Raw genomic sequence first — 12,710 nt, forward strand, 5'->3', positions numbered from 1 at the left:
CCTTCCAGGGCCTCCAAATAGCCAGAGAGGCCCATGAGAAGGGGTCAGTGTCCTCCCAAAACTATGGCCAGAAGCAGAAATTAGAGAATTTAGGAATCACAAAATGGTCTGCAAGCCTCTCTGGGACTTTGAGGCCTGTATTCTTCTGGAAAAGTTCTCTTCTGACCCGGCAGCACATGTAGGTTTCGTAAGTCTGAAGTGTATATATTTTGGGGGTCCCTGTTTAAGAGAAACGAATAGAAAGGAATTTCTGCCTCTTCTACCTCAGTCAGGGCAGTCCGTGGTTGCGGGGGTTCTTTTTATCCACTTTTCAGTTCTCTCTCAGGGGTAATTTTTCCAAGAATAGTTGTAACTTGGTTATGTTAGTGGGAGGAGGTGAGTTCAGAGTCCGCCTACGCCGCCCTCTTGACACCAACCTATTCCTAGGTATTTTATTCTTTTTGATGCCATTGTAAATAGGATTGTTTTCTTAATCTCTCTTTCTGAAAGTTTATTATTAGTATATAGAAACACAACAAAATTTTGTGTATTGATTTTGAATCCTGCAACTTTAGTGAATTTGTTTATCCTTAGGCATCAGCTTTTAAAAGTATGCAAGTATATACAGTCCTGTGGGACTACAAGCATAAAGCCCGGTGGCCACTAGGGCCAGGTGATCTGAAGGTGTCCCCTGGGCAGCAGTTGCAAAAGTCAGGACTCCAGACAAGTGCATACACTCTTTTCTGGGTGATACTGGCGAGCTGGAGCAAGGCAGAGGGAGAGCACCAAGATGGCGTCCACAGCCTACACTCCTGGAGAGCAGCTCTGTAGGTCACTAATGTGTGCCAAACCTGAAGCCTGCCCCTCAGGCCAAAGCTCCAGGCCGAGCATGTTTAATTAGTTCAATTAGGCTGCAGTCATGATGATTAAGCTAATAGGCTTCCTTCACAGAAAGACCAAGCTCCTGAGTCTGTTGCAGCTTGCTGTGCCCCGGGGGGTAGCAGCTGTTGAAGAAATCCTTCTCAGTTGGTTATAGTCCTGTGGGACCCATAAGCAAGCCCCACTGGCCACCAGAGTCAGGTGATGTAGAGATGTCCCCTAGCAGCAGTCACAAAAATTAGGGTGCCAGACACTGATTATTACAGTACCATAGGACCAAGAGTGCAAGCTGCCCCGACCTCCAGAGCCAAGGTGATCAAGAGGCATCCTCCAGGTGGTAGCCGCAGAAATCGGGGCACTATATGCCTGTAAAAGCTCCCCTCCAGGAGACACTGATGCTCTGGAACACGGCAAAGGGAGAGTGTGAAGATGGTGCCTGTCACTTTCCATTCCTGGAGAGTGTTCCAGCAGGCTTCTAGACATGTGTGTTACATAAAATGCCTGCCCCTCAGGCCGATGCTTTAATATAAGCAGGTGAGTCCCCTCCGCTCTAAGTCTGGTTGCAATCGGCTGCCGCTGGGCTGGGCCTTGGGGTGGGTGAGTCCAAGCACATGAGCCCTTTAAGAGCAGTTTTTCAGATCGCCTCAGTCTTGTGAGTCTCAGGACGTGAGCCCTGTTGGTTTTCAAAGTTAGATGTTTTAGGGGCTCAACTCTCAAGTGTATGTCTTAAAGGTTGGGATGCTCAATGTGGGTTCGAATCCCTTGCTCCTCAGGGAGAAGTTCCAGGTTTTGACTTCCCGCCCAGTGTGGGTCACCATCCTGGGGGTGGGGTTTATGGTGAGACCGTGTCCCAGCCTCTCCTACCCGCTTCGACGTGGTTTTCTTCTCGTTCACCCAGTGTTTAGTTGTCACTCAATCAGGTTTTAGGTTTTTTAAAGAGGAAACTGTTCCATATGTAGCTGCGGACTCAGTGTGTCTGTGGGAGGAGCTGAGTTCAAGATCTTCCTATGTCGCCATCTTGAACCAGAACCCGGATAGGGCTCGAAATTTTATATTTACTGCAGTGTATGAACAAATGCACTGTCTAAAGAGAAAATTATCATTTGCTGACCACTTACTAGAGTAAGAACATCACGTATTATTTCACTTAATTGATGCAACAACTCTAAGAGGCAAGAGGCATCCCCATTTTTAAGATGAGGAAACTGAGGCTCAGGAAAGTTAAGTGACATACTGAAGGCATGCTCCTCCATGACAACATACAGACTCAATATTCTTCTGCTCCTTGGACATTTCATATTTTAGCTTCTCTCCCCTCTCAGTTTCCCCTCCACGTCTACAGTGAGGAGGAAATAATCTGAAGAGTCCAAAGTACACTGAGAGTCATAGGGAGAGATCCTGAATCCAAACCTGGATCCGTTTTTTTCTGTGGAAGTTACTGATGACAACTGGAATGTCTGAGTTATAGCAAAAGGCCTAAAACGCATCAGTCATGAACAGTCAGTTGTACTGTACCTGAAATCAAACAGGATGACACCCAAAGACTGAAATAAGACTCCCAGAAAAGGTCTCAATAACTTTCTGCTTTTATCTTTCTCAGACATCAAAATGACCTGGTAGCTTAGAAGTAGCTTTTAGCCCAAACTGAGCACACCCCCAGGACCCCAGGTAACCACAGAATGAGGAGTTCAATATGAGAGCAGGTTGGCAAGCAGGAAAAACAACTCCTTTGGCACCAACTAAGTACACCCTGGCATTTGACCAACTCGGAGCCCAGAGTGAACCTGTGGAAAGCCGCCATCTTTCTGTGTTGTCACAAGAGGCAGGGCAGCACGGCAGAAAGAGTGCTTTGGAGTCAAACTGCCCTCGTTAGCAAGCTGCTTAACTTTTCTGAGCTTACGTTTCCTCAGCTGCAGAAGTGGGGGATAATCACATTTTGCCACACAGCTCTGTTAAAATGACTAAACAGGATGACTTCTATAAAATGCCTAATCCAGTAATTGGGACACAGTGGGTGTTAGCTGATGAGTGCCAAGTCAGCAGTCAGGATACCATGGATCATTTTCAAATGTATGCAATATTTGATTTCTCTTCCTTGGCTCCTTACTCACTTGTTTATTAAGAAAGGAGCTTCATAATGCTTCAATCAGGATTGAAGTTTTTAATTAATTATTTTTTGGATGAGAAAGATTGGCCTTGAGCTAACATCTGTTGCCAATCTTCCTCTTTTTGCTTGAGGAAGATTGTTGCTGAGCTAAAATCTGTGCCAATCTTCCTCTACTTTGTTTGTGGGATGCCGCCACAGCATGGCCCGATGAGCAGTGTATAGGTCTGTACCTGAGATGCAAACCCATGAACCCTGGGCCACCAAAGTGGAGTGCTTGAACCCAATGACGATGCCACAGGCCGGCCCCTTGAAGTTCTTGAGACTACGCTATGACTGCACAGCAGCACATACTGAGCCCGTATCCTTCTCCCAGTCATTGCCTTATTAATAAGTTCTCAGTGACAGAAGACCAGCCCCATAGTATGTGAACTAAAACACAGCAGTCTGGTCACCAGAAAATAGGGCCCCTGCCAATAAGACCCAGACACTGAGTTCAGCTGAGATGTCTCCACCACTCACTTACAGTCACGTCTCCCTTGCTAGAAAGGAGAAGATGCACACAAACACCACATGAATCTTACCTCAACTGGGGGTGTCTCTCCCAGCAACAGGTTATTGAAAATGGTAGCATAATCACCATTGAGATTCATCAGTTCCTCATGGGTGCCTCTTTCTGTGATACAGCCTTCTTTCATGAAGATGACTTCATCACAATCAGCCAGGTACTGGAAACAAAGGCAGGGACAACGTAGTGTTGCTGATATTTGTGCAAATACATTCAAACACCCATACCTTAGCTCAGCAGTTCTCACGTGGATGCGATTGGCCTCCCAGGGGACATCTGGCAATAACTGGAGATCTTTTTGGTTGTTACAATTTGGGGAAGAGGTACCACTGCTATCTAGTGGATGGAGGCCAGGGAGGCACAAGATAACCCCCGACAATGAAGAGCTATCTGGCCCCAAATGTCAATAGTGCCAAGACTGAGAACCCCCGCTTTAGTTTATTGTCCCTTGAGAAGTATTTCAAAGAGCAGTTCCTGCAGTTTTTGACATAAATCTGCTGATGGAGTCACATGAGCCTTGCATTACACTTCACGCCCTTTCACTGCACTCAGAAATACACATAATTACAGACCTTCTGTGGTAGAATGGAGGCTTAGCCCCCTAAACTTGACAACATATGTGAAGCAGATGGCAACATCCTTGAGCTGCTCTCCCAAGTGTCTGCTAGTCATGGAATGACAGAGGGAGAAGAGCTTGTTTTCCCTAAACAGTTCCCACTTCCATATAGATATTAACACAGTTCTTTCCAAACCATCTCATACTCAAACTCCACTTTCAGCCTACTCCTCTCAGCCCTTTTACTTACTGATTTATATGCAAAGCTAACATGCTCCAAGGATCTCTGATTCAGATGGCCATCTGGTACATTGGTACAACAAGCTTTATTTGTATAACGGGCCAGGGGGCTGTTTGCTGAGGAAATGAACAACTGATGACTCCAGGAACCTCTATGGAGCCCCGTGAAGGTACCTGGACCAAGCCCACCTCCCTGTTTCTGGTTTCCCAAGTCAAGGTAGGCAGCCTGGGGAAGAAAGCACCATACCTGTAACTGGTGGGTAACAAACAGAACCGTCTTGGACTTGAGGTGCTTCTGGATAGCACTGTTGAAGATGTGGTTGCCCACGTGGGCATCTAAGGCACTGAGGGGGTCATCCAGGATGTAGATGTCCCGGTCGCTATACAAGGCCCGGGCAAGGCTGATCCTCTGGCGCTGCCCACCACTCAGGTTGGCTCCTCGCTCGCCAATCTACGGGGGCCCAGAAAGCACAGTGAAGCCTCCAGCTCAAGTCCAGAACCTTAGTGATTACCCCAGTCACCTCTCCTCTCCTCCACCCAAACTGGCTCCTTCTACTTGAATTCCCCACCTGCATGAATGGCCTCTGTGATCCTCCAGGGCCCACATGGGAACTAGGAGAGTCAGCCCAGTCACCTCCTCCTCTCCCACAACCATCTGGTTATTAATCAAGCCTATATCTGGCCTTCCCACTCCCCCTGCACACCCCATTCTAATCCACTCTCCACAGGCAGAAAGATCTTCCCAAAACACAAAGCTGACCATGTCTCATCCTTGCTTAAAACTCTTCAAGAGCCCTAAAGGATAGAATCTAAACACCCAAATATGGTGTACAAAACAGGCCCTTTGCCCCCTGGCTCCCCAGCAGGTCTCAACCTCCACTGCCAATCCCCCTACCACCCATGGGATCGAAGCCATTTTAAAGTGTGTGTCTATTATAAACACACAAGACTACTGTCATGCTTCTCCTGTACTGTACCCGCTCAGTTCTGGCATCCCGTCATCTGAGAAACCTCCCCCACCATCTTCTCCACTAACACCCAAAAGATAAGGCACTCTTTTTCATCAGCTTATTTTGTGCATATATGTTTGGTGGTCTCATCCTCTCAACTGTAAGGGTTTTTTTTTCTTTTTGAGGAAGATTAGCCCTGAGCTAACATCCACCACCAATCCTCCTGATTTTTTGCTGAGGAAGATTGGCCCTGAGCTAACATCTGTGCCCATCTTCCTCTAATTTTTGTTTTTATATGTGGGACATCACAAGCCACAGCATGACTTGATAAGTAGTGTGTAGGTCCGTGCCCGGGATCCAAACCAGTGAACCCCAGGCCACCGAAGCAGAGCGCACGAACTTAGCCGCTGTGCCACTAGGCCAGCCCCTCAATTGTAAGCTTTTTGGGGCATCGATCATTGTCCTATTCATTTGTATTCCCAGTGCCCGGCAGTTTCTGTGGCTGGCACATAACAAGTACCTGATAAATGTTACTAAATGAACAAATGAATAAATCGATTGTCAAATGGTAACTGGCTCTGTATTTTTAAAAAACACTCAATTAATTCAGAGGTTTTCAAACTGGAGCTTGTATCAGAATTATCCGCAGGGCTTGTTAAAACAGATTGCTGGGCCCCACCCCAACAGCTTCTGATGCACTAGGTCTGGGGTGGGGCCTAAGAATTTGCATTTCTAACAAGTTCCCAGTGACACTAAGGCTGCTGATCTGCTATCTTCGACCACAATTTAAGAACCAGAGAATTAAACCATTCACCAAGTCTGGTTTGAGAGATTTAACTGAAGTCAGCTGAATAAGTGCCAGCCCCAGAGACCTCCGGGGCAGGTCATGGGAGACATGTATCAACACTGAAGAGCACAGAGGAGTTCCAAAGACACGCCTCTGGAAATGGCTCCAGGGCAGAGAACCAAAGAAAGATGGATTTGTTCTAAAGCTTCTTTCTTCCCAATGCAAGAGGGCTCTCTACAGACTGTATCTGAGTAAGCAGGTTGGCAGAATAAAGTTCAGGGAGGAAAGCTCAACATGCACATGCTTGACTGAGGGTTTTAAAAATGAATAGTGTAGAAAATATTAACTCTGAACCAACAACGGGATTTTGTTTAAAATCTACACAACATATGAAATATTTATATGCTTATTTATTTATATATATTTTATATATTATATACATTTACATATATTTTATATACTTTATATAATATATAAACACATATTTTTATATATGTATAATATATAAATAAAATATTTATATGTTAAAACAGGTGGTGTTGATATCTCTGCCCTAAGGAACAAATGCTTTCCTAATGTAAAGTACCAATAAAAGTAAAACTGCCTGTGGAGGTTCTTCTCCCACACATTTCAGATGCACTCCTAGGAGGTGGCTCTGGCATAGCCCTGCCACCCATCTTCCAGAATCTTCTCTGCTAAACACACTGCCCCATCACGGGCAGAAGGCTCCTACCTCAGTCAGGTCACTGTTGGGAAGAATGGCCAGGTCAGGCCTTAGGCAGCAGCTGTTTAGCACAGAGTTGTATCTGAAGGAGACAAAGAGACCTAACATCAGGGACAGGGTTGGAGCAGAGCCTGTTGACTTGGGTTGCCTTGCGTCTCACACGGCCAAGATGGAAAGCATGACAGAAACCAAACATTCCTTGCCTTTCTTCATCAAATTCCTTCCCAAAGAGGATGTTGTCTCTCAGAGTGGCATTGAGGATCCAGGCCTGCTGGGCCACATAAGCGAAGGTTCCACTGACTGCAATGCTGCCCTCTAGAAGTGTCATCTAGGGAGACAGACACCATCCAATGGCATCATAATGCAAAATCATCACCCTAAGACAACAGAACCCCCCACATTCCACAAGAGAGTTGAAAGTTTTGGCAATTTCCTTGGACGCTTTTTGGACCCAAATCCAGACTTCACCTTTGTCCCATAGAGAGCTTACAGCCGCAAAGAAAATCAAAGTTCTCCTTGCTTATGTGTGATGGGAACCCAGGAAACCCATGACTTGAATGAACAAACACTTCATCCAGCAACCCATAAGCTACTTTATAGCTTTTCTTCCTAATTGCAAACTGTTTTAATTAAGGGAAGCACAAGCGGAAGGCCCTTTTAGAATTCCCCTGGGGAGGATGCTGAACGGATTTACAGCTAGTCCCTGCCTCAAGACGAGGGCAGGCCAACTCATCTACAGAATAAATCCAGGCTGTTGGCTAGACCAGGTGCTTCTGTAAAGTGGGGACCAAAGGGAAAAAAAATTCCAGTTAGATGCCAACTAATATTATAGAGTATCCATACAATGATGACGGACCCTCGCCTCCAACATGAAGTGACTGTATGATGAGCCACATGCTTTGAACTGTGTTTTCAGTTGCAGTGATTGATATGAATTGATTTATCCATTTTGTCCTCTTTCAGGGTTCCTTTTGGGACCAACAGTAGACATGTGTCTTGGGTTAGGAATGCTATAGCTAGAAACAAAGTTTCATCAAGCAGCCTACGTAGCACTTGCACATACAAGCTTGTCATCTCAAACACCATAAGATACAATGCACACGCACAGGTGTACCCGCCACAGACCGTAACACAGTGGGACCAAATACTCATACGCTGGTAAGCACTCTGATACACACTCAAGTGTTCAAAAACCCAAGGAGGCTCTACTGTGGAAACCCAACTCTTTTGGCTGCTGTAGCACCAACATCCCACACTGCAGACTGCTAACAGAGTTAAACTCTAAAGCCGCACGGTTGACCAGCATTACTAGCCTCCCTGGCAGAGAGGGGGCTGTCACGATTTGATCCAAAAGCAAAGACCCACTCAGTTTTCAACCTAACCATTGCCCACTCAACCCTCCCCCTCCCTTCACTTCTCCTGTCTCTCATCACTGGCCCCTAAATCTAGCTGATTATCAGAAATCAGGTTTTCGGCTTTTTACAAAGACCAATGGCAGGGCCCAGGCATCGACGAATCTCATAAAGTAAAAGAGGAAGGGGGGGCTGCCACTCCAGATGATTTGAACACAGCCTTCCTCAGACTACCCCAGGCACCACCAGTCTCGAGGAAAGCCACAACTCTTACCAATTGTGACAGTGACGATGAACAAGACAAAATATCCCATAACCTGGATGCTGTAAAACACTCTTCCCCAACCCCTTCTCCCGTTTGTTTAATTTCCTCAGTATGGATACACGATTCAGAGGACTTCATCCATCAGGAGGTAGGAATAATCTCAGGTTTATCCTCATCTCAACGATCTAAGTCAAGCTAGATTAATTCAAGTTGAAAAGCAGGTGGAAGTACCTTGGGTTTTTGTTTTTTTCTTGATTATTTGGTTCTAAAACATAGTAAAAGATAATTGGTCTTGGCTGGATGACCCTCCTCTCTGCCCCCACTGTAAACGCTGACAGCCCGCTGCTGTGCCCTCTGCACACTCTTCACTCGTCGCCTTCTGCAATGCTTGGTGTCTAGAAGGTCTAGCTCTCCAGCTAGACGGTGAACTCCTTGAGGGCATAGCTCTTTCTACGGTTAGGCTGAAAACGGAGTGAGGCTTTGCTTCTAGATCAAATCGTGACAGCTGTCTCTCTGACAGGGAGGCAGGTCAGGCTGGTCAGCCCGCTTCTTCCGTTTGTTGGCAGTCTGCAGCTTGTTCATCTCTTATCTCTGACATTTCCCAACACACTGGCACACCTATGGCACTCAATAAATATGTGCTGAATAAAAGAAGGCATGAGAAACAAATGACTCCAGCTGGGTATTAACAAGTCATTCATCAGGTGTCCACTGAGCCCGCTTCCGGATACAATGCTGTGAAGGGGTGGGAATGAGGTTGCATGATGCAGACTAAGGGTTCATTTGGTTTCTCCCTTTCCTATCTCTCTTCAGAAAATAAGTTCATTTTTCCTGAGACCCTTGCTAAGCAGAGCCCAGAGAAAGAAGCAGGAAATGCCAAGGACAATAACAAAATCTTACCTGGCCTAAAATGGCTGAAATGAGAGAGGTTTTTCCACTGCCCACACTGCCACAGATTCCAACCAGTTTACCCTGGACAAAGCACATAGGGAGAGGAAGGTCATTAGGAGACTGCTGACCACTCATCTCTAGGGACTTCTGATTTCTTTGAGGAAAAACACATTAACAACTGCCCGTAATACGGGAACTGTCATCCTGATGAGCCAGCAAGACACTTACCTCTGTTTTCTCCCTCATCAGAAACCTACTCCATAGGGTTTCTGTGGGGATACAGTGAGCTAACAGATGTGTAAGCCTTTTGGAAAAATAAATATGCCACACACATTAAGTATCCCACATCACTTATAGAAAGGCCTAGCCCCCTTTCTACTTTGTTGGTAACCCTCGTTGTCTGATTATCTGCCGATTTTTGCTGTTGTTTCTGGAAGAGAGGCAGGACTCTTAAAAATTATTTTATTACGACTTTTTTCTCCAGGGTCTATAAATTGTTTTCAATAAAAACTATGTGCACTGTTGTTTCCATTTTTCTACAAAAAATTTCCAAGAATCTGAGGAAGATTTATATCATAATCCCACATAAAATAGAAAACCAAGCCTGTGACAAACTGAATATCCTCAGGCAAAATAAAGAGTTCTCAATGGGAAGTGGTAAAAGCTTTCAAGAACAGATGATTTGTTTACCACTTGTTTACCAACCCTGTGCTGGCTCAAGTCTCGCAGCGAAGGAAGGAATGAAGAGTGGCAGTGTGGAAAGAGCATGGATTCTGGACGCAGCCAATGTGCCTTTGAATCCCAACTCCACTAGCATTTGCCAACTGTGTGATCTTGGCCTTGTTATTTAAACTGATACTGTCTCTCTCTCTCTCTCACTGGACTTTGAGCAACTTGAGGGAAGGAGTCATCCTTGTAGAACAAGGACGGGGTCTGGTACTTAATAAAAGTATGTTAAACAAACAAAGGTTTTGACACGGCCCAGGAGCTGGGAAGATTACCACCTGCTGGTAATGAGGAGACCAAGTCACAGGTTCCATGTCTGCTCCGGTCAGTTAGGTTTACACAGAGACAACTCCTGTTATGATGACTAAATGGTGACTAAAGGAGACACCAACAATGAAGTAAGTGCCTTTGGCAAGAAGACATCAGGCAAACATTAACTTCCCTGCCCCTCCCTAAAGAGGAAGGCTGGGAGCATTACCGTGTCTCCCTTCAATAGCTAGAGGTCTGTCACGGGAATGTGGGCTCCCAAGGGCAGAATGAGGATCATCACATACATAGGAGAAGAGCAAACTTCAGCTGAATATGAGGAATAATCCTCTAATAGAGCTGAGTAGCAATGTAGTAGAGCTGCCTAAAAATCAAGATAATCACTATTAAATACAAGGCCTGTTGCTATGAGTTAACTGAAGTCAAAACCTGACTTGAGCACCTTCCAGTGACGAACTATACTAGATGTCTCAGGTGGTCTCACTCAGGACCATCTCCCTCTCACTTATAGCGCTAAAGAGCTGGGGGCTTCATTCTCTCTTCCTTCTAGCTCTGGATCTGTGTAACATGCCTCTCTAGTCACACGGCATTAGAACCCACTACTCCCTACTTCCAGTTATGTAGATAAACCTTTCTCACCACTACCATTGGTCCAAGACACCCTGGGTTTCTCCTGGGTTAACTGTTCTCCTTGTCGCCTTCCTTGTTTCCCAGCATGCTCCTCTGAATCCAGAAGCCAGGGTGACGGTCTTAAGTCAGATCTCATGTCGTTTTTCTGCTCCAAACCCTCCAACGACTTCTCTTCCCATTCAGAGTAAAGCCAAAGTCATTACAGGGGCTCTGCCACCCAAATGCCTCTCTGCCCCAACATCTACTATTCCCCACGTTGCTCACTCTGTGGCAGTAGCAGGCACAACGCAGGCTCAGGAGCTTTGCGCTGTTCCTTCCGCCTGGAATGCTCTTCTTCCCTCAGATACCCACAGGCTCACTCTCTCACTCCCTTCAGATCTTCGCTCAAACACTCCTTTTTAAATGAGGCTTCCCTCAGGCAGCCTGTTTAAATTGCAATCACACCTGCTCCCTGCTCCCTTCCCCTTTCTTCATAGGCCCTCATTGCCATCTGACCTACAATATGCCGATCCTACTTGTTCACTGTCTGCCTTCGCCCACTAGGATGTAAGCTCCAGGGGGAAAGGGATTTTTGTGTTTGGTCTTTCCCTGCTACATCCCCAGCCCTAGAACAGTGCCTGCACAGAGCTGGCCCTCAAAAAACGGCTGTTGAATGAATGGATCCATATCCATCTGGGGCCCTCCGGATGATGCAGCCCTCAACACGCTGCTGGTTCCCAGGCGTATTCTGTATCTTAGAAGCCTTGAACCTGGAGTCTCTGTTCCAGCCACTCTCTACAGGAGGGCCTCTGAGAGACTCTAGTCCTGTGCTACCTGGGCCATGACATCATATTCCAAAATGATCCTTTACTCACATTAAAAATAAACAATTACCACAGAATTGTCGATGACAGCAGCACTGAGAGTACCTATTACGTGTCAGGTTCTGTGCTGTGCACAGCCTAGCGGTAATGAGAAGCCCACACAGAGTTTTAACAACCAGAAATGATTATTACAGCTCACATATACAACTCTAACAACCAGAAATCTATTCAGGGCAAACTCTCAGAAAATCCACTTGAATGCTTCACTGCCTCGCTTGTAAAATGAGCATCTCATGGGATCAGTTGTTACAAAGTTCTATTGTTAAACGCCTAAATATTCCTTTTAGAGGTGGAGCCGCCCAGATTTGCTCTTTAGTTCAAAATCACTTCCGGCCACAAAGTATTTTGCTAAAAGGAACACCGGCTGCCTCCTCTTCCAGAACCGAGCCTCGGTAGACAGACGGGGTGCAGGCAGAGGGCTTACCTCTTCGATTTCCAAGTCGATGTTGTACAGCGTCCTCTGTAAGCGGAGGCTGCCCAGGTGGATATGCTTGCCCTCTTCCTCCTCAGGACTGGGCCGCTCGTCACTGTCCAGGAGGAGGTGTCCCTTCTGCTCTGCCAGCACCGCCTGATGCTCAGTGCGCTGCAGCTGCCTCACCTTCTCTTTCTTGCCCCTGGCCGCCCTCTTGTCTTTTTTCGTTTTGGGGGTCAGCTTGGGTGAGTTCTGGATACTGGAGTGGGAGAAGTCCCATGCCAAGGTGGCATTTTTCATCTCTATCTTGATGTGAGGACTGGCTGGTTTTTTCTTTATCATGTGAACCTCTTCCATTAGAAACAAACTCTGATAGGAGTTGTGAGAGAGGTGCAAAGATGAGACACTGGATCAAGACCAGGGAGACAAGCCTAGGGCGTACACTCACGTAGCAAAACACATCAGGCTATACAGTGGAAGGAAGCTGAAGGGCAAAAGGCAGCTCATTAGTGTAGCC

The 12,710-nt window shown here is 46.3% G+C and overlaps 1 protein-coding gene across 4 annotated transcripts in view; it reads right to left on the reverse strand.

Annotated features, from left to right (window-relative positions):
- Window positions 1-12,710, reverse strand: part of ABCC5 (ATP binding cassette subfamily C member 5) — an 84,852-nt gene that overhangs the window by 32,902 nt on the left and 39,240 nt on the right. For 3 of the 4 annotated variants that reach the window (XM_008525988.2, XM_070582446.1, XM_070582447.1), the window contains 6 exons: window positions 12,206-12,562; window positions 9,305-9,376; window positions 6,991-7,115; window positions 6,797-6,869; window positions 4,574-4,777; window positions 3,547-3,690 (listed from right to left, as the gene is read on the reverse strand). In XM_008525988.2, the coding sequence (XP_008524210.1) occupies window positions 3,547-3,690; window positions 4,574-4,777; window positions 6,797-6,869; window positions 6,991-7,115; window positions 9,305-9,376; window positions 12,206-12,562 (975 nt within the window). Of the gene's footprint in view, window positions 1-3,546; window positions 3,691-4,573; window positions 4,778-6,796; window positions 6,870-6,990; window positions 7,116-9,304; window positions 9,377-12,205; window positions 12,678-12,710 lie in introns of all 4 variants that reach the window. The other variant, XM_070582448.1, reaches the window with a different exon arrangement.

The sequence above is a fragment of the Equus przewalskii genome, chromosome 18 (assembly GCF_037783145.1).
Source record: "Equus przewalskii isolate Varuska chromosome 18, EquPr2, whole genome shotgun sequence".
Classification (NCBI taxonomy): domain Eukaryota; kingdom Metazoa; phylum Chordata; class Mammalia; order Perissodactyla; family Equidae; genus Equus; species Equus przewalskii.